Genomic DNA, 23,063 nt, shown 5'->3' on the forward strand with positions numbered 1-23,063 from the left:
AACCGGGAACATTTTACGGCAGGCATGATGGCAGATTATTTCACTGATCATGGAATATTCTAAGCATGCTAAATTTGCACATGCTTGGCACATAATTCACCTCTTGTAAAAATATCCCAGTGATACCTTTAAATAACAAATGTTAATGTATGCTGTACAAATGAAGAACATTAATGGATGAAACAGCAGGGGAGGGGGGCATGAGGGCTAAACTTAGACCTGTAAGGTGAGAAACTGAGTTAGAGCAGTCTGCAGATGTGAAAAATGGAGTGAACCAACGAGCAGCTGCACTGCTGGAGGCTGAGGAGGAAGCAACCAGCAGCAGCAGAAGAAGAAGAAGAAGAAGAAGAAGAAGAAGAAGAAGAAGAAAGAAGAAAAGTAAATGAATTATAAACTGAAGAAAAGATGGTAGGGGTTATGCCAGGATGCTAGCTGAAAAGACCCGAGGTTTTAGGAAAATGGTGTTTTTTCAGGGGGTTTTTTAGGAATGGCACATACATGACACAAGACATGACAGATGGACACGCAGACAGAAGAACACACAGAGGTAAAATGAAAGGACATACCTGGATATTGAGCTGCTCCTGCATCAAAAAAAAAGGGGAAAGGAAAGAGAAAGAGAGAAGTGTTAGCAGATCAAGATTCTCATAAAACCCCTGAGCAATTAAATACACTTGAACCAGCAGAGCAAAGGTGTCAAAGAGCTATTCATCCATTATAGCAGTCTTTAAGTGTGTGGGAAGAAGGTGCACTAGGGATGTTATCCAAACATGAAAAGAGAAGACATTTTGTGACATTCCGCCATCAGAGGCGAAATACCAAACCCGATGATTTCATGGCATATTGTAATCAGATGATAAAACAGCAGGAGACACGAATTTTAAACTGAAGGAGAGAAATTATTCAGGCCCTGCATGGAGCCTCCTGCAGAACATTACCTTAACACATTTGCTGCTTTCTCTCACTGAGGCAAACCCTGAAACTTCATTAATTACAGTGTGTCAACAGCACCTGGGTTCAGTCTCTCCCTTTCTCCAGCCACTGCCACTACTGAGAATCAAGGGCTAATGCACTGGAATCCACAGCACCGTTTTAAAAAGCACTTACAGCCAAAGAGAGAGTGGATGAATTGTGCTCAGAGTCAGAGTCTGATTAGAAAACCAATTTCCTTCTTCGCATTTTTGCCAAATTTGCGTCCTAGCGGTGCATCCATTAACATTCTTCCTGCAATATGCATGGAGACAGGGAAGCCACAGCTATTCAGTACAGAGCCAAACTTCATGCTCCAGCTCTGTGTCAGAGAATGTCTGCTCTCTTTGTTACACAGAGCCTATTAAATCAGAGCGGCACTGGCCAAGACGACTGCTGCGGTCTCAGATAGGTAGCATGGATGTGCATGTCATAGGTCTGTCTGACTACAGGAATGCTCACAGGAAATGATCTTCCCAGCCTGTTGAAATACACAGCAGCATCCCAAAAAGACCACAAAGGATCTCTTAAATTTGCTATATAAGGTGTGAGAACCGCGGATTTCCATTAGCTAGATTTGTAAAGGCCTGTAAGCTAGCGTGACTACTTTCCTGCTACAGAAACGGAAGAAGAAGAAGATGAAGAAGAAACTTTACAACACTGTTTTCTTCGCATAGAACAGGTCTCTGCATGGTTGGAACTGACAGAACTTTTTAGGATTCATCACTTAGACCTGAGTATAGTCACTGAATGTTTCAAAGCCACAGGAGATCAGGGGCCACCCTAGAAATCAGTCCCCCTCTACCCTGGCTCTGGTCATGTTAAGTAAATGCCAAACGTCATAGGAATAATGTTGCATTGGCTTTTCAACCCAGGCCTGCTGGGGCCTGACTGGGCCTGTTAAGGCCGAAAGATGGCCATGTCACTGCTTTGCACTTCTGCCCCCCAATGTAAGGTTAAACACTCCAGAGGAATGCATTAACCATGAGTTAGCCCCACGCGAGACCAGCTTCCTACTCCAGAATGATAGCTGCATTAACTTGGCGGTCAGTGTGCATGAGCTGAATTAATGAAGCCTTGTGCTTCTCTTTAACATTCCCATCAACCTAAGAGCACTTCAGATAGACTGCTTGCATGAGGCCTGAACACTAGATACAAATAAAACCACACTACCCTTGCGAGAGTTTTGATTAAGAACAGGCAGGAGGGAATGTCATCGAGGCTGAAAGAGACAGGGAGGGATAACAACAACCAAGCTGTACAAGACCATCATTAGCATAATAAATCAACATTAAAAGATATTACAACTAGTCTAACCCCTTCATACCCAATATAAAGTTCTCCTATTAGTGCATACTCTTGAATAGTCCTTGGTGGCAAGGGCCATAAATGAGAGCAAAAGTTGCTTAAGCTTGCACCAGAGGTCTCTTAGGTGATTAGCAAGTCCTTCCAGCAATCTTCAGATGAGGCCAAGCCCAAGGATCTGCATCAACCTAATTCACACAGGTCAAGCGGACAGTACGGTGCACCTCACAGAGGAGGAGAAGAACAGACGGAGGAGGAGGAGGAGGAGGAGGAGGATGAGAGCCTTCCCTTCCCTCCCCTTCCTGTCCCTTTCTCTTGCCAGGGTCTCTGCACAGCTCTCCAAAAAGAACACAATTCCCCAGCAACAACTAGCAGCACTCAAATGCTAATCTGCTGGTGGGTGTTAAATTAGACAAGATAAGTGAACTCCATTAAAACCTAATCATCAATACCATTCTGAAAAGCTTCTCCTGCCATTCAAGCTCAAGACAGACAAAGAAAGGAAAACAAAAGTGTTTTCCCAACAGAACAAGGAACACTAAAGTGAATCCCTAACTGAAGAAATTTAAAGATTTCCACAGATTCCACATGGCTTCTCCGAGATCCCATCTCACTTCAGAGGGTCACATCCTTTTCTCTTTACCAGTTTTTTTTATTGTATTTCTCTTTTTCCAGTAATGGAGAAAAGGAAGAGATTAACTTTGGCTGATCTGCAAACGAGTAAAGCAGCAGCTACTCACTGATGCTGCCTTTGACTGTCAATGACTAGAGCAAGTGTGTAAACCTGAGCCATAATAGGGAGGGATTTATGGTCTGTCTGCTGGGCTGTGATTAGACACCACTGCTGACACTCTGATAAGCTCCTCATTGATGGGAATATTCACCCTGCTGTCCTCGAGTCACCTCACAGGAGGGAGGGGTGAGGAAAGAAAGATGCTCCTCCAGCATCTGCAACCCCATCAGTCTCTGACTTTGAAGCGACTTTTGAGGTTTCATACACTTTGAGGGCACTTATTCAGAGATGCCACCGTTTCTCCACAAGCTAAATGGAGCCGGTAATCCAGCTGGTTTAAAATTCAACATGCAGCACACATCTCCTTTCACCATTCTGAATAATCGTGGGGATTCATTTCCCCAAGAAAATGAAAGCCTGTGACATTCCATGAGAAACCACTGAAGGCTGGCCAGTGGTATAGCTGCTAACTTGCCAAACCCACTGGCCTTTTCAGAAATACTCCAAAGGCTAAAGGTCTTCCTTACTTCCTGATGGCTGGTCAGAATCTACATGCCAGGACCTATTCAGTCATTTAGCACACAGACTGTTGACAGTAGACTACTCACACGCACAGGGGGCTGGACTGGTACTGGCCAGACCTTCATGTAATTAAAAGGTTAGGAGAGCAGAATCATTTTTTATCTCAAAGGGGAGTAGATAGAAAGGGCAGAGGCGTGTGGAATGGTCAGCACAGTCTCGACAGAACTGCTCAACCATGCTAGTCTCAAAAGCATGCCAATGACAGCCATTTAGACACAGCAATTATAAAGGGAGATTCACCAATCAGATATCTTTTAGTGAAGGAGAAAGCTGATCTCAGATCTGAATCTCATTCTGCGTTCCAGCATCAAGGTGACACTTACAATTCGCTATATGCTAGTTTTGCCTTTAGAAAAGGACTCTTTTACATGTGTAGTGTTTAGTCCATATAAATCAAACCCTGGTGTGTTTTCCTCATTGGTGTGGTTTGTTTCAGCAGGTGAGAACACGGCCATCATACTTGAACCAAAACGACGTGTCCCATACTGTCCGAGTGAGGTGGACCTTGTCCGACTCCAGCGATGTGACCGCAGTGAAAAAGTGATTAAACTCTGAATCAACCTAAGTGCAGGAAGACAACCAAACAACTTGTGTATTTTTGTTTAAGCAGCATTTTTTTTAATGCCGTAAGCCATGAGGTGCAAACTAAGTCAAAGGGCAGAACTGTAGTTCTACATAAATGCCATGTGTTCTGGATATGTGGACGGACGAAGAAAATAAAACTAGTGCAACTACCGAAGGCTTTTTATATTTTTTCCTTTGCTGTAACTCTGATCAATGATTGAAAGAGTTTTAGAAGATCATTTTTAACCATACCTAACCAAATGGCAAACAAGCCAAATATCAATATCTCTCTGATTCAGATTCAGTAAATGGACCAAGAGATGAGAAAGTGCCCTAGGGCTGAAATTATGGAATGCTCTCAGATGTTTCAATGAAGAGTTATGTGCAGTTATCAGGAAGAGAAATGGTTCTCCAGTTAAAAAGGACTGTAAAGTACTGCCTAGCTAAAAGTGGATGCACAGACACCGGCCACTTACCTTCAACGAGAGTACTCCATTTGGGTTATATTTGTTAATCTGCAGCTTATACAGGTATATTACCTTAGGAACAACTGGCAAAGTTGTTGCTGTTTGCCCACTTCATAAGTACTCACAATAATTAACAGCATACTGACTAAGCTAATGTATTATTTGAACACATCACCAATTTGTTGACATCCTGAATCTTTTAACAAAAATGATAACATGCTCACTGGAAAATCACTTTATATCTATGTGTCAGGAGAAGGAGCTATTTTATAATTATGAAAGCTTAACACTAAATACCCGCTCAAACCACCGAGGACTTTTTTAAAAAGACCTCACACAATCATTCAGGGGAGAAGAGGGAAAAAAAAGATTTTAAATGGAATGTCAGTCACATATTTTAAATAAGTGTCCTTGAGCCGGCACGAAAACACGCTACATTCAGTGCAAAATCAATATAGAGCTCTGAACAATAGACCCAGCAGAGACCATGAAGAGCCCACTCTTGTAAGCTTTGTGTCAACCAAAACATTTTTTGGCTATTATAGCGAATGAAAAGGTCAGCTTACTGAAGGAGGTGGGGTTATAATTGCAAGAAATATATAAATAAATAACAGCCCCTCGAACATATTTTTGTATTTAGAAAAAAAAAAAAAACGGAAGAGGACAAGTTTAAGGTTAACGTTAACGTTCTGTGGGAATTGAAGCAGAGAGTGCACAGTGCAGAGGCAGGAAGGCGAGAAAGAACTGCGAGGTCATTTCCAACATCATTCAGACTCTCCCACACTGTAAAACATCACAAGCCCTGCGTCCTTTCTGGAGGCATCTGCATCTATTCATCGGTACATTGTCAAGAGATTCGGATGAGATTAATTTTGTCCAAACATTCCCATGGAATTCAGAGGAGTAATGACCATGCTTGGTTGCAGAGCATCTACACAATGTGGCCGACTCCCGCTTCCACCCTCCATCCTCCACCGCCCTCTATTGCTTTCACTCTCAGGCCTTGCTTTTTACTTAATTAAATCAGCCTGCCCCTCATATCAGATGTTCTTTGATGGAATACTAAAACATATCCAATCTTCTAATGCCATTACAGGGGCAGAGAGACGGACGCTTTAATCCCCAGGATCAGCCGGTGCAAAAGTGGGAGAGAGAGAGAGAGAGAGGCTTCCATTCTGCCATTGGCTACATATTTGCTCCTGAGATAGCAGCTCCAACCTTCAGCCTGTGTTCTCATTGCTGACAGATATGACAAGCCTCTCCCTCTGACACTCAACACGCTTTCACCCTCCCTTTTTTGTTATGGTGCAGTGGAATGAATGATGTTTCTGACATGGCACAGTAGTTCCCTATCTGACATTGCCTCACCTGCACGTACTGATGCAAACAAAAACGAGACTTCCAAGTGTTCCCATCATACGGCTGATGGAACGGCATCACAACAAGGATAAAAAAAAGAAGAAGAAGAAGACGATGGCGGAGAAGGAATCGCATGCAGAGATGGTTGCGTTTTATTTGCTGGATGAACACATCAACAACAGGTTTTAGTAACACTGTGACTATATTGAGACTCTCTTCTCTTTGATATGGAGGAGAAACTGCTGAACCCAAACAATAAACCCTCTCTGTGACAGGAGCTGCCACCACCTGCTGAACGGAGCGTAAAGCAAGTCAGGCTTGAACTCGCGTCTCTGTGATTGTGTGCACGTGTGAATCCCATGCGCCGCTCCGCAATGGCACCATGTAGGGGTGTAATGCAATGCTACTGCGTATCGGTATCTGTTTTAGTGCTCCAAATATTTAGATTCAGATTCAAATGTAAAGTGGGCGTGGTCTAAACAGGAACACCAGACACGTTCTGACCACTCCTCAAGCTCAACTACTCAGAAATGTCCCAACTAAAGACATTCTTTTTCTTAATCCTGTTCCTGTAGTTATTTGTTTCTATCAGCCTGTGAGATTATGTAATCAATCTGGTTTCGCAAAATATAAATAAACTTCAACAGCCTAATGTAAACCAGTGCAACCCTGACCAGTCAGTTACTAAGGATGAATAAACGAATAAAAAAACTCTGTAAATGTATTGTGCAGTGCCACAGTGAATGTTAATGACCGCTCTTTCACACGTTTGTTAATCTTTCTGGCAAGCTTTACAAAAATGAACAGTGCACTTTCTATTCGTATCTGTACTTGTATCTTTAGAACACACAATCTGTTCATTCAGAATAATGGATTCATATTGGGCTTTATCTCTAGCACCCTGGCACCTCTTATGAAGGACTCGTCATGGGGAGTGAAAGGAACCCAGGGTATTTCTTGTGGCCTGTTAGCGCCCTGGCAGGTGGAAGTGTGTGTTGGAGAACCCTGCTGCTCCCTGTGCCCATTATTTCGTGCTCCACACATCCCTGGCTTAATCCCCTCATTTGGGAGGTCAGTGCAGATCATTATACAGTAGCGTGTCATTACAGAAACACTCCAGCGGACTTATTTTCCACCCAACATAAATACGCGGCTCTAGGGATCCGCTTGGACGCAACCTCTTTCTCTCTCTCTCAGCCTCGTCTCTCTCTCTCTCTCTCTCTCTCACACACACTTTTTTTTATATGAATCCAGAAAGGCGTGTAATTAAATCTGCAGAGAATGCATGAGCAGGAACAAGTGATGCAGTCAGCCAGAATGTGTGCACTGCTGTACACTGGGATGAAGAGAGGCAGGATGAAATGGAGGAGAGAGAGTAAGTTTGTACTGTATCTGACAAGGCAAATCACACACACACACACACGCACACACACACACACACACGCACACACACACACACGGAGCTCGGCGGCAGAGCGAGTTCTTTTTCCCACCGCAACCTGACAAAAGGAAAGGTACATTCATTTGCCACATTTTACACACACTGCAGCTCAAGAGTCCCTGAATAGCCTCCCCGAAAACCTGGCAGCCAGAAAAGTGATAATGGCTTCGCCTAATTTCTCCATATTTTTTGAAATATGGCATGGCTTGTTCTATTTTAACACGCAGAGGAGAGAAAGCAGAGGCAGGGTGACTTGCTTGACTGATTTGTAAACAATCATGAATGCATTTTCATTGTCCTGCGTTTAATTGGAGTATAAAGGCAGGTCGTTAGTGGCGAGAGGCAGAGGCATTTATTTCATCCCTGGAGTCGGTGCCACAGATGGGCCGACAGTCTGCTTTCTGACTCTGTTGTAACTCTTACATAAATGAATCAGTTTCGATCTCTGCGGGGACATTACAGCCGAGCAAGAGTATGAAAGGGAGAATGAGGGGACGTTGGCGCTGTCACAGAGAACAGCCATAAATACTTAATGTACACCAATTATCTGCATATATGTATGAGAGTGTGGCTCCAACCTATTATCGAAAGCGACTAGAAACTATAAAAGATCCATGGCTTTAAACCCAGAGCTTGAAAGGGGTCTTTTGGGTGATGTTACACAATTCAAGACAATGTTCCTTCCACATGCATGTGAACTACGAGGACTTTAGAAGACTTCACATGTGTGGGTTCTGTCTTTAGTGATACACTCAGCCTCCTTCTCTCGTTCTCTGTCTCTGTATGTGTGTGTGTGTGTGTGTGTGTGTGTGTGCCAGTGTGACAGTGTTTGGTTGGAAATGGGGCAGCTGCTCTTACATGAGGCATCATTCATCACTTGGCCAGGCTGTCTTCATCTCCCCTTGCTGCACTCAGGACTAAAACACATTTACCTCAAAGGATTACTGCAGGCTAGGGGCATGCTTGCTCTTATGAGCTGTGTGTGTGTGTGTGTGTGTGTGTGAGTATGAGTCACAGAGTGAAACAGAAAAAGGTGAGATTAGGAGAGTGGGACGTAATGAATAAGAGAAACAGGAAGTAAAAGTGAGATAAAAAAGAATGTATGAAAAGCTGAGAAACACGTCGCCAATCATGGAGTAGGGTTTCCAAGAAACCGCACCCCTGACGACCGTGACGAAAGAAGGCAGGTGAACGACACGTATTAATTGTCAACTCTTGTTTTAAACCTCAATTAATCTACTGACATTAAGCTACAAAAGGACGGATTATGTAGAAAAGGTTACAGCTTCACTGGAGCTCTTAGATGGAATCGGGGGCATGGCATGATGAACTGTGAGCCGATGTAATTTAGATGGAAAGCCATGCTGAAAAAATCGGGCAGGAACAAAAAAACAAAAAAACCCCAGCAAATATTCTGCTCTCAAGACTCAACCAGTCGTGTGAACAAACAGTGCCGCCACTTCACACCACCTCATTTCAGGCTGAGGACTGATTGTACGTGCTTGGCAGTTCCATCTGAAGTGCTGCTTCGCTGCTATTATATAGTGCAGAATCTTCTAGAATAAGCACCCCCAGACCTGGAAAAGCACTCACAAAATTGAACTTCTATAAACACTCCATTTCTACATGGAAACTAAGGCAAAAAAAGAGGCTGTTCATTTGAAGAAAAAAAAAAGTGGATTGAGGTGCGCAAGGGAATGTAATGCATGCCGGTGAAGGCTGAATAATGGATGTGTGGACCGACCCATACCTAAAGCAAGTCTGGAATAGACATGAGATGTGGATTACATAGCTAGCGCTGCAGGACATTTATACTGTGGTAAATGTGCCATTCTTATGCCAGCCTTGTCCGCTCTGACAGAATAGGCTGTTTGTTTTGCACCACTGGAGTAAGCTATTGCTGGTGCATTTGTTCTAGAAGGAAGAAAAAAAAAACCCTACAGTTTACATTTAAAGTGCTGGCAGGCGTGTGTGCCAATGTTGACAAGTGGCACTGCCAAACAAAGTGATATTGAGAGTGGTTTGTTTGCTTGTCTCCACAAACCCACGATGGCTTATCCGTGTTGTCAAATGAAATAACACGAGCTGTGGTCTGATACCCATTTTGGACCACATAAGGTCCTTATTCACGACAAAAATGCCATGGGCGGATGCTCCTCTATTTAGACGTTGTCTCAGGGTGCAAATCAGCATTCACAGCTGCCACCAATCAATGGTGTCCACACAGACATGACTGCGTGCACCTGCCATACTGGCACATCACGCCCATCCGTTAATTCAATTTAATGCTCAATCCTATTTCCATGGCCTGTCATATGTATGCCAGCCAAAACAAAAGAAAACAAAAAAGGAGAACAGAAAAGAAGGAAATAACCCAGGGGAGATGTGAGGTGATGTCTCAATTGAAAAGGGTTTGAGAATTTAGAAATGGATTACTGACGAAGTAAAAGCTAAACAAACAGGTCTGGAGTTAAGGCAACAACTCTACAAAGGTATTAAGATAAGAAGCAGCGATAGAACTGGAGTCGTTCCAGACTTTATTGTTTTGGCTTAGAAGGAAGTCCGATTGTGGCAGTGGAGTGCCAGCGCTACTCTGAGGCTTGTGCAGGATTTCTATGGACACCGCACTAAGCCATATGGATTTTTTTTTTTTGGCTTGGGCTCTTGTGAATCTGCGCAGTCCAGAGGTATGCTGGATGCTAGACGGAGGGAATATGGTGGTATAAGCCTTAAGGAGCTGATGAGGTGTCAGTGTTTGACAACGCTGGAGATTGTGTACATAACCCACCTCTGAAGTGTCATTTCTCCTCATTTCACTCTCCGCTCAACACACAGTGAAGAGAAATGGAAAAAAAAAACTTGTCTTTTTTTTTTACTCTGCACAAATCAGTACAGAGAGCAGAGATCATCTTTTCTAATGTCACCTCTTTTTATCTGGAGCGGACACACACCCGACACACTGCGAGTCGTTTGTCCTATAAAGGTCACGCTAACGTGGAGAACAAAGATTTCTCCGCTGTATAAGTCTTATTTCAGAGTTTCCAGTCGATGCACATTTAAGGAGTACTGCAAGGCTGTATTGTGGATGCCTGACAGCTTTGTCCTGCAGTTACGAGTGTTCTTTTTCCTCTTTTCTTTTCTTTCCACTTCCTCTGCACCCCCTCCTCAGCACCTGGGCTCTTTGGCCACTCAGCCCAGTCACTGCATCCCAAGCTAGTAACATCCATCACCCCTGACACCAATCACCGGAAACCTCCCTCCCACAAAACGCTTCCTCCAATTTGTTTCCCATTTCAATGTCTTTCAGCTGAGCCTCCTTTAGACACCTGTCCCAGCCACCTGCTACCTACTTCCACGGAAAAGTGTAAACATTTTATAATCAACATCGGAATTCTAATTTTCAGCTAGTTGTTGTTTTTTCCCCTAATCTGTGAACACCCACCAAGCCCTAAGAGTAATACACATGTGCAGAGTGCACATTATCTTGCATACACTGGCAAACACTTCTATCGACGGGTATCACAGCTATCAATCAGCCTTAGGTTCTGACAGCAGAGCCGAGAGCACTTCAAAAGGAAAAGCGACATCTGCTGCAAAGCAGCTCTATTTGCTCGCCATCTCCGAGAAGGAAGGAGCGTGTGAAGTCGGAGACAGGATGTTGTGACCAATGTCCTTTAACAGCTGAGAAAAGGAAAGACAGACAAGGCGCAAATTCACCATCTAGCTATAAATATCTACCGGGAAACGCTGCATAATTTCTCTTTTACACACATTTGTATTATCTTTATTTAAGAAACCTGATTCTTTAAACCAGAGATCTGTAATGATGTACCTTCTAGTGGGTCGTAGGTGGCGTATTGTATCCATGGAATAATATTTCACAAGATCCCCTGCTCTATTTCCAGAGGGGAACCCTTAGGGTCTACTACACCTTTAGAAAAAAAAGCCTGGGAAATAAATCTACAGTCGACTCTGAGCTCGATTTATTCTCTATGTGTTTTTTGCACAGGTTTAAACTGGTTCTCAATCCTTCCTCTCATCCCAAAGGTGGACTGGATGACAGATTTCTACAGATTTGCCCTAGTGTGTTAATGTGTGTGTGTGTTAATGTGTGTGTGTATGTGTGTGTGTGTGTGTGTGCGCATGTGTGTGTGCATGGTGAACTGTGATAGCATCCCAGAGTGTGTTAAAATTATCCAATCAGCCAATCATGTGGCAGTAGCACAAAGCATAAAATCATGCAGGTACAGGTTAAGTGCCCCAGGTAATGTCCACTTCAAACATCAGAATAGTGACTTTCACTGTGGCAACCATGCTGACTGTTTTAGAAAGTACTGATCTCCTGGGACTTTTATGTACAGTACACCAGATCACACAGAGCTGTGCAAAACAAAACAAAACAAGAAAAACCTCTAGTGAGTGTTCGGTCTGCAGGTCATAATGCCATGTTGATGACCAAGCAGTCAGAGAAGAGACTAGTTCTTGCTAACAGCATCTCAATTAACCACTCTTTACAAACGTGCTGAGCAGAAAGGCATCTCACAACACATAACACCAGATCACCACACCTTCAGGTTTCATTCCTGTCAGTTAGGAAAAGGGATCTGAGGCTACAGTGACCAAACTGGCTCCAAATTGGAGATCTGAAGACTTGAATAAGAAATGAAGACTAGAGTAATAGAATGACACTAGAATCTCCTGTTTTGTTTAGATTTTAGCTTTCTGAGCAAGTCCTTCTGGATGTGGTTGTTGACGGAGATGGAAACAGCTGATCAATGGCACTGTTAGTATTGACTCCCAGGTAAGTTACACTGCTGTTTTGTATTCCTAATTGTGTTACAGGATTTTTTAGTGGCTGGGCAATTATCTTTGGATTTATCTGATTTGACAAGAATCAGTTAGGCAGTAGTCCACTGACTGGCCAGGATTTCCAAGTAGTCCTGCTGAATTGCTTTCATTAGTGCAAACACGGTTGTAAAACCATTCAATTATATTCTTCCAATCATACTAAATTGATGTTTCAACTCTGCACACACCCACCCATACACTGCTAGTGTTTTCTCTGATCTAAGCATCAGAGCTGGAGAAAGGCTGATGGAATCAGGCCTCATGTGGGTGGCGGGAAGGCTGACAGTGGCCTCGACATTGCAGTGCAATTCTGACATGCTGCAATTCATTCCTGAACCTGAGTGCCAAAAACAACGCCGGATGCCGAGTTTGAGTCCATCATGTCAACAGAGCGAGTCTCGGACAAGAAGATATCACCACATGCTAAAGACTTTCAGCCGAGCTCCTGACAGGTTATGGCTGATTAAGACATGCTGCAGACACACAGACAGACAATGGACATGGACCTTATTACGGGCCGAGCCTCTTGTCCTTGAGTGATCAGTGCCAAGCAGCCGGGCCTCATACTGGGCTGAGAGCCACAGAACCTTGAGTCCTATTAGTGTAAGTACCTTGTATGAAACTTTGGGAAATTGGCTGGGTCAGAAACAGCAGACCACAAACACACTGGACCTCGATATTCGATTTCTCCGGACACAAATGAATATGGACATGCTGTCCCTGGACTCCTGCTGAGTGAAGCTCCCCTACTAAGTTCAGAAGGTGGAATAGTCTAGGAAGTTGTATTAAGATTGTTTATGGTAGCAGTGAGGCTGCAGTTAAGGATTTTAACCCTAGCACTGCCAACACTACCAACTTTTGGACACTCGAGCGAGGCCCTTACTCCTCTCTGCTCCAGATGTGCCACACCACGCCTCACTTTACACACCAAAACAACATTCCATCCAAGCTGAAATACCTAATGAAAAGAAGTCCGTTTGAAATACGGGCTCATTTTCTAGTACTCTTCACAAATAAGACATTTTTAAAGAAAGTTAAGAAACACTTAATGTGGGTGGGTTGTTACAGGAAAATGATGATGGAGTGGTGTGATGAGGCCAGTGATTACATTTTTTTGTAAAAAAAAAAAAAATCGGTGAATTATATGGAGCAACTTCACAACAAACCCCTGTGAATTAGCCGTTACTATAGAAACAATAACGTATCTGACGTGCCTTAAGGTCAAAGCTGCTGTTAAAGAAAACAAATCAACAGCTTCTGACCAATCGGATTCAAGAATTAAAAAGGAAGCCGTTTTATTTCCCCTCATACACACAGCTTTAGAGTCCAACCAATGGCCTTCAGTGGTTGACTAAAGTCAAAATTTCAGCTCGAGTCACCTAGATGAAGGTAAGCCCTGAAAAAGCTGTTGATATTTCAGGCTGTAGAACATTCAGACCAAAAAAGCTTTGCTACCACGAAGGTCAGCTGGAATGAATGTTTGGGAATTATGTGTAAATCTTCATAGGCCACAACATCAAGCAGCACCACAAATTCCCTATGAACTGTGTATTCTTAAATGATAGCTTAAAATGGCAAGCCCTCATCGAGCAAACGTCCTCTCTGTGCTGCAACGAAGGGGCCCTTAGCGCATGGCACACTTAGTAAATAGACTTATGGTGTTGCGCGTGACATTAAAATACAGGGGAGAGCTTGAGGGAAAGAGAAAGATGCGCTCGCTCTACACAGCAAAGCCGCAGCGGGTTTATGTAATTGGGCTATTAGCGCTCGAATGGCTACGGCGGCCTACAGCTCCACTCAGAGCACGCTCCCTGGTGAAAACCAGTGATGGTTTCAGGTTCACAACAAGGATGTATTTATCAGTGTTTGAACCTAGTGACTGCCAGACCCAGAGAAGATTTGTAGTCTCCCCAGCATGAAAAAATTCTTTTGCAGCTTTCTGTCTGCCATCTCTAGATCCTGTTTCAGCCAGGCTAATCCTCCATTTTACATTATGGGCAAAATGAGGAGCCAACTTTTTAGCGAGGGATTATTTGAAATTCAAATTCACATTGACTTTCCTAATTTAATGCAACCTGGTGTGTCTGTTTCCAGCAGACAACAGGTCTTCTGTCTCTCAGCAAAAATGGGATGATCAATCATTTAATGGGGAATTCTGGGAGTCTTTCCCTTACACGTAGTGAGACACAACACGGCTAATCTGAAGTCTGGACTCGCTTCTTCTTCATTTCTACTATTTTCTCTCTTTAAAATAAAACAGTATACCTGATTAAGCTTTGTACGTTCTCAACAAGCTTCATGAGGCAGCTTCACCCACCGAGTTTTTCTTAAACTTCCTAAATAGGCCAAATTCCTTACAGCAAATTTATCTTTATTTTTTTTTTTAGACCATAATGTATATTCATGAACTGTGATGGGACGAAACAATAAACACCAAAACTACAGAGCGTCTGGATAACTGGCTGGATCTAACTATTAGGGGATTTAAAAACATAAGCCTTTAAAAATAAAATGTGTGTACAAAAATAAATGAACATGTAAAGTAGGGCAAAAACATGGAGCAAAAAAGTTGTAGGAAATATTAAAATCAAATTAGGTATATCATGAGCTGCTTGTTGTTATTTATATGCTTTTTTTAAATCATTAATTAATCATTAATTGAATCATTTGAATTAGTTAATAGAAAAGGCATCTACATAAAATATTTTGAAGCCTGCAATAAGCTCAGAAATCTGTGTGCAAATAAACAAATGAGTACATAATATACAAATATGTAGAAATATATCTGTGATAGTGCTGAGAGATATTCAATATCAATATTGTAATAAAATGTCACAAGACACTTTTTGGGGATATCGCAGGTGTCATCACGTAGCTGTATATTGCTCTCTATTTATGTTTTATCACAGTATTGATACTGAATATTTCTCAGCCCTAGTAGCATCCATCTTGCTAATCTCACAATTCCAGCACTCGAGCCAGCTACCATTAGCTAATTATTAAGCACTACTGCTCGGTTTTGTCAGATTCTAGCCAGGCGAAACAAGCAGATTCTTTCGAGTTAAAATGATGGGTCCTGATAGATTTCACAAAAGAAAAGGAAATAATAACGAAGCCCCTTTTTTCCTTCTTTTCAGCTCTGCGCTCAGCCAGTGCGTCTCATCTTCAAAGCTTTAGTCCTGTACTACTTTGAAGACAAAAGCCAAGGGTATTTTTAATATCACCCTTCCGAGAGGAATTTAAATTCTCTAACGTTCTGATAATAAACAGCAGCCAGCGCAGAGCAAAGAAGCTGAAGGAGCTAGTTAGAGGGCATGAAGAGCTTCTATATCACCTATGGCCTATGACAGAGAGAGAGAGATAGAGAGAGAGAGAGAGAGAGAGAGAGAGAGAGAGAGAGAGAGAGAGAGAGAAAGAAAAGCAAAGTCACATTCTTCTCCTTCAGTCCCACTGCACAGGGTGTGAGTGCCAAGATGATGCATATTGCTATACCGGGGCTTAATTTACGGTCAATGCATTTATTGATCTGTCAGAACTGAGTGGTTCCAAAGAGGCAGGAGAGAAACGCTGATGAATAGAAGGTCACTGACAAAAATGGACCATGATAAATCAACATCATTCACCAGCACTGGCTATAATATGAACAAAGTCAGATACGAGCTATACTGCAAAACTGTCTTCAAATATTTACACCACCGGTGCCACATGGAGAAAGCAGCCTCACTCCAAATTACATTTTGAACATTCATCAAGGTATACACGTGCAAGGCATTGCGCCTGATATCGCCGAGCAGCGGCGCAAAGAACACGTCGAGTATCGCGGTGTAGCATACACACACGCACGCACACACACACACACACACACATACACACACATACACACACGCATGCACGCACACACACACAAGCAACAACCCAGTGCTAACCATCCTAACCTCATACATCAGCCATTGATTTTGCTTTTACTTGTCATAGTTAATTTGTCTGGTGTAATTTAACCTAAACAAGATTCAAAGCATAGCACAGCGTTATCATAAAGAAAAACACACATGCGTTAAAGTGCCCGCTCCGGTAAACACTCGAAATACACAGACGCGTCTTGGGTATAACGAAACAGGGGGAAAAAAGGAGGTCACGTTCAAGGCCGAGCCTCGAAAATATCTGCATAGTTACTCTCCGCCGCACGCTGCCTCTGCTGGAATACCAATACCACGGCTGCTTCGGGAAAGTCTTGGCAATGCGGATTTGCATTCTGTGAATAAACACACGCTGACCACATAAGTGACACCGGGAGCACTTTCATGGTTTGATAAGAGCAAGCCACAGAAAAATGGCATGGCATATTTTTTTCTGCCCCCCAGTTAAAGCAAGAAGTCGTCAAATTAAACACAAGCCCTGTGTACACTAGCCACCCCTGCTCACAGGATATGAATTTAAATGAAATCCGTGTTTGGTTTTTATGGTCGAGGAGACTGGAAATGAAAGCGGAGAGCAGAAAGGCAGCATGCGGAACCTTTCCCGAGATCCGCGTCCTTCCCTTGGGACAGGTAGAATTAATGAGGAGCAGATGGTCGCTCCTTTAAGGTCAGTGCTTTTGCTTCAAAACGCACATCTCTCTAAATCATTAAGCACGATCGGTTCGGTAGCGCTCTGTTGCGTAAACGCGCACGACACGTAGGAGTGTGGATGTGCGCTAAAGATGAAAAATCATGAGCGGTGACGTCGAAGCACGCGTGCGAGTGCCGGTGCTGTGTCATGCTGGCAGGAGGAATGGCTTGCTGGCTCATGCAGGAATCAGTGGCTTACCCTGTATCAACCTCCTTCAAGCCTTTGAGGAAATGCGAGCCAAGAGCCATGTGCTCAGCAGGGTGTGTGGGAAGTGTGTATGGCTGCAGGGCTCAACCGGGTCCTCTGGGTGTCTCGAGCAGACTCTGCGCCAGTTCGCAGATCCGCCACGTGACCCCGGAGCCAGCTGTCCTGGAGCCCTTGTATGCTCTTGGCTGATGTCGCGCGGGCGCCTTTTCATCTCTTGGCGTTACTCGACCCTCCGCCTCCGATGTTTGCGTACCGTGCATGAAAAATGGTGCTCGCCGAGCTGTACAGGTGTTTCGACAGGACGGGTGCGATAGCTATAAATCAGCTAAAGTGGTGTGTGTTTCAGAACACAAACCCGGCACGGCACAATAGACCTGACTGCTAAACAGAGCTCCGATTTGATTAAGGTCCCACGGAGCAGCTCGAATCAATACTCCTGTGTTATGCATCTAGCCTTGAATAGTTAACTTACATAGGGCAATGAATAGCTTGGCTTTTTTCATGCCTCAAGAGGTGCAATTAATACTTGCGGTATTAGCATTTCAGCTGTTTTCCACTCATCACCAAAGATCGGAGGGTGCGATGCGGGGAATGGAAGCAACAGATGAAAACCGACGGGAAAAAAAAAAAACCTCAGCAGAACCTGAAGACGGTTCTCAGAGGAGGAACGCCTGTGTTTGCCTTTATCACTCGCGCCACAGCCTCCTGACCTGCTATTGAACAGGAGAAGAGGGAGTTAGCGCCATTCTTCCTTTTCTTACTCTAGTCGATAAACCCAGTGAATCACCATGAAGCTTCTCCTCCTGCTTAAGAAGCACTCGTGCATGGGATTTGATCAAAGTGTGTCTTCCATCAGCAGACTGGAGCTCAATAAACCCGCACTGGTGACTAGTGGAAAATTATACAGTGGGAAATAGGCCATTATACATTTCAGCATGTTTGATTAAAGCTGTGTCTATTAACTTTGCCTGGCTTCTCTGTCAACTGTATTTATAACACATCCTCCAATACACAGCGTGCTGCGTTCATCTGTTCGTCCTCCCCAGCCATTTTTATTTTTTTTTAAATACACACGTGCATATGCACACACACACACACACACACTCACATATACACACACGCTGTAAAAGAGACCATATTTCTATCCGAACGCAAAATGAATATTTGATATTGGCACACTGCTTCTTCAGTTTCAGGGATAATCTATTATTTGTGTATGCTTTCCAGAGACAGGCCGGCTCTGCTTTAATAGTTTTGATGAATTGCCGAATAGTTTATATTAAAAGGGCAGAAGACGTTACTATCAATCATCTGGAGCTTTTAATTGAGGAGACTGGTTCCCATCTTTTATTCTGCCAGCTCCTCTCTCTCTCTCTCTCTCTCTCTCTCTCTGTGTGTGTGTTAGATCATGAGCAAAGAAGTCAATGCCAAAGCAAATTCCATTGTAGCCTCCACCAGCTGTGCAGCTCGGACCACAAAACAGACTTGCTGCTTGCTGCGCTCTTTAATTTCTGGGATGAATGGAGCTGCGACCAAATCTCAATGAAGAGATAACGTGACTCGCTCCGTCATTCTGCAGCCAAGCTTCACGCACAGGCTAGTCTGGGTCCCACTGTACGCACTGAACCACGACACATAAAACATTGTGACACCGGTGCAATTACACGAGTCGGACACTAATGCCTTCTAATATCATTTACCTGCTGTATCTAATGCGTATCCATTTTGTCTCACATCCTGCTGGGCTTGGGATTTAAATCCAGAGGTTTATACGGGATAGGATGAGACAAAACCGGTGTTACTCACAGAAAAGTTTATGATGATGTTTATTTTGTTCCGTTACACACAACTTAGGACAGGGCAAGCGCTGATAAAATAAAAAAGCCTTTCCATTGTTCAAATTGTGCTGGATATAATGAGTTTTAGCTTTTTTCTCATGATTTTGTTTTGTTTTCATTTGTTTTGTCTTGTTTTTGTCTGGTCTTGTTTAAAGTAAATTTGTAACAAACAACAGCAAACAAGACCAGACAAAAACAAGATAAAAAGAAGCCTTAAAACAAAACAATAAAACCCTGATATTATGCTTGCTTTCTTTTGTTTTTGGAAATGCTTATGTCACTTAATTAATTACACTTAATTAATTTGTTAAATACGTTTGTTATAAATTGACTCTGGAAAACAACATTGCTGGACAAAACAACAACACAAAAACAAAACAAGACAAAGTGAGACAAAACAAGACTTGACATGAGACATACACAGGCTCATGATATACAAGCAAAACAAACTAAAACAAAACACAACCAAAAACTTGACAAGACAAACCAAAAAATCCCCCAAACAAAACACAACACAAAACAAAAAAACACAAAACTAAACAAAACAAATAAGGAAACCTGCTGTCGAATGTGCTCTATCAAAACAAATCCAAACATAATGCATTAATGTGCGCTTGTTATGTACCAACAATAATTGCATAGAACCTCACAATTCATTATAAATCTCTCTCCATCTACACAGCTAACAGCACACACAGCTGAGACCCCACCCAAACACAACACCACATCGCAAGTGATCACATAACATACAAGAAACCGTTTTATAATGCGCCGTACTTTCTCATTATATCTAACTTCACACACATTACACCAGTGTCTGTGGTATGAACTGAAGCCGTGGCAGTTACACGAGCTGGACGCTGATGCCTTCTAATATCATTTACCTGCTGTATCTAATGCGTGTCCAAATTTGAGGAATGAAGGCTGCGTTTTCTTTTGTCTCACATCCTTCTATGGTTGGTATTTAAATCCAGCGGCGCCTTATCGCACCAAACCAATGCCTCTGACTATTCAGCATGGCTAAACATGGAGTCTGGCTCCCGAGAGTAAACGTAATGTGTGTGAAAGATGACAGCTGCTTTGAATACAGGGAAGCTAGTGCGTCTGTCACGGCCAGCAGAAAGCGCTCGGTCCGGGGGTAATGACACCGCAGTAGCCGTCGAGAGACGTGGAGTGTAAACAAAATGGATGGCCGCATAAAGAGTCTCCTTTCTCATCTCTATCAGCCCGTGCGATCGGCCATGAGCGCCGGTTAGTGTCTTGGGCTCGAGGTCACCGGCTCTCCGCGAGCCATTAGTGAGGGAGGTAATTTGATTCCGCACGCTGATAACATATTAAATAGTTCAGGAATAGTGCTTAGGCCCCCCAAAAAATCCTGCTTACTCCAACAACAAAGGGACTCTTCGGGACGAGTGCCCATACTGACCGCCGTTTGCTTGATAAAGGAGGGAAATTAAAAGCTGCATGGTTCTGTACAGATAGTGTGTATGGTCTAGCCTCCTGCTCTAGCTCCAGAGCCTCACTACGTCTTCAGGGGACCGAGAGCTTTCTTCCCACTGATCACATTTCCTAAGAAGTGGATATTGTGTGCATTATTTACCTCCGCTGCCGAAACACTCGAATCTAAACGGCATGTCTGATAAACTAAACTCCCATTCCACTCGCACATTTCCACGAGTACCTTTTTTTTTCCAGGAGAAATATTTGTCCAATTAATTTAAACACAGAGAAAATGAAACAACATTCATAGATCTCTGTGGCACTTTAATAGTAGGTTCAATTGATTTATTCCATGCATCAGGGGGATATAAGATTTATTCTTATGGATCTATTTTCCACATAAAAAGTAAGTTTCCATCGACTTTATGTGGATAATATACAGGTGAGAGACATGGAAAGAAAACACATCACGAAAGACGTTTTCATGATACACGAGGTACCATATAAACACGCTAACGCAGAGCCAAGCGTCGTGTCGTGAATAGAGAAACCATTTAAAGCTGGGTTACAAAAAGATAAAACACCTGATACACCTGGAAAAGCTGATGTTCACATCATTTACTCTAATAAATTACAATAAAATAATAAAAGTACATTTAATATATGTTGAAAAAAATACTGCTGGACATAATGATGCAATTTAAACAATACATCAAAAAATATCAAAATAGATGCAGAGGCAAAATAAAATGAAACAAGTAAATAAACACAAATGGAAAAAAAGAAAAAATAAATAAATAAAAGCAGTTTCATGAAAATGTCAGACTGCAATGTGTTATATTTTTTCTTTAAAAAAAAGTGACAGAAATATATCTACATGAAAGTCCAGACAGTGTCCTATACATCTCTCCCTCTGCACTTGAAAAGACCCAAGCGTTACACATTAATAATGCAATTAATAGTCATGAAAAAATAAAAATATCACATGACTATAATAATATTAAGGAAAGTTTCCATGTCCACGCCTGTTGCCGTGTCTCTATCAGATCTGTCTATTTTTCTCTCTGTGGTTTTCCTCCTAATATTTTTAAAAGGTAACAGATAATTGCCATTTCCATCACCCACATTGGCAAACAAATTTTAAGCGCTAAAACGTTTTCCGTACAAAATCCCTCGAATACAAACCTGCCCACTGTCATGTTCTCACTCCCCCTCAAATCACTTTAGCTCACTTCCACTCGGAAATCTCCATCCAAACAGGCCATCTCACACTGTCCCTTTTCTGGCTTTTTTTTTTCTGAAGCCCTGTCACTACCTAATATAAAAATTTGAAGCTCTGAATGTGTGAAGAGGTCCTCGAGGCGAATGCTGAAAAGCATCAGAGCGCTTTAATGCCACTGAAATGTGCATGCAGCTCATCTCTTCCTGCAGCCAGTTATGACAGCGCCTTTCAAACTGACCACCCGGGATATTTTTATGGAGCTTCGACCAAGTGCCTATCGTACAGGCTGTCCACTCTGCGGCCATCTTGGCAGCGCTCCCGGGGGGTTATTTGCAGTCATAGAACACCAGCTCCCTGTCTACTTGAATGGGAAGTGACCTATATACTATAAACAGACTGACAAGATGATATTTTGAATATGGAATTCTAATGGTAGATAAATTTTGACTCAAATGGAATATGTTTTCTTTGCTCCAGCTAATGCACCTCCATGTTTCTCTACAACTAACGTTCCCTTCACAGTGTATGACTTTAATGTTGTTGCAGACAAAAACTGAACATCGTAAAAGAAACTATTTCCTTGTGAGTTAAGTTTGTTGAAAGTATGTGATGCTCACCGGTTGCCAGTGTAGTAGCCCCTATGACCAAAATGACCAATATTCCTAAATGACCAATCCCTGATAAATATTGTTCCTAAACAACCAATCCCTTAAAAATATTGTTCCTAAATGACCAATCCCTGATCAATATTGTTCCAAAACAACCAATCATTGATCAATATTGTTCCTAAATGACCAATCCCTGATAAATATTGTTCCTAAATGACCAATCCCTGATAAATATTGTTCCTAAATGACCAATCCCTGATCAATATTGTTCCTAAATGCCCAATCCCTGATCAATATTGTTCCTAAATGACCAATTCCTGAACAATATTGTTCCTAAATGACCAATCCCTGATCAATATTGTTCCTAAATGACCAATCCCTGATCAATATTGTTCCAAAAGAACCAATCATTGATCAATATCGTTCCTAAATGACCAATCCCTGATCAATATCGTTCCTAAATGACCAATCCCTGATAAATATTGTTCCTAAATGTCTAATCCCTGATCAATATTGTTCCTAAAAGACCAATCCCTGATCAATATTGTTCCTAAATGACCAATCCCTGATCAATATTGTTCACAATCAACCAATCCCTTAAAAATATTGTTCCTAAATGTCTAATCCCTGATCAATATTGTTCCTAAATGACCAATCCCTGATCAATATTGTTCCAAAACAACCAATCATTGATCAATATCGTTCCTAAATGACCAATCCCTGATAAATATTGTTCCTAAATGACCAATCCCTGATCAATATTGTTCCTAAATGTCCAATCCCTGATCAATATTGTTCCTAAATGACCAATCCCTTATCAATATTGTTCCTAAATGACCAATCCCTGATCAATATTGTTCCTAAATGACCAA

At 42.4% G+C, this 23,063-nt stretch overlaps 1 protein-coding gene across 11 annotated transcripts in view; it reads right to left on the minus strand.

Moving 5' to 3' along the window:
• The window catches only part of cadm1a (cell adhesion molecule 1a), a 312,964-nt gene that overhangs the window by 91,205 nt on the left and 198,696 nt on the right, over positions 1 to 23,063 (minus strand). For 10 of the 11 annotated variants that reach the window (XM_058414928.1, XM_058414927.1, XM_058414930.1 and 7 more), the window contains one exon: positions 567 to 584. The exons of the other annotated variant lie outside the window; for it this stretch is intronic. In XM_058414928.1, the coding sequence (XP_058270911.1) occupies positions 567 to 584 (18 nt within the window). The remainder of the gene's footprint in view (positions 1 to 566; positions 585 to 23,063) is intronic. 11 annotated transcript variants of the gene reach the window in all.

Source organism: Hemibagrus wyckioides, linkage group LG18, assembly GCF_019097595.1.
Source record: "Hemibagrus wyckioides isolate EC202008001 linkage group LG18, SWU_Hwy_1.0, whole genome shotgun sequence".
NCBI classification, from domain to species: domain Eukaryota; kingdom Metazoa; phylum Chordata; class Actinopteri; order Siluriformes; family Bagridae; genus Hemibagrus; species Hemibagrus wyckioides.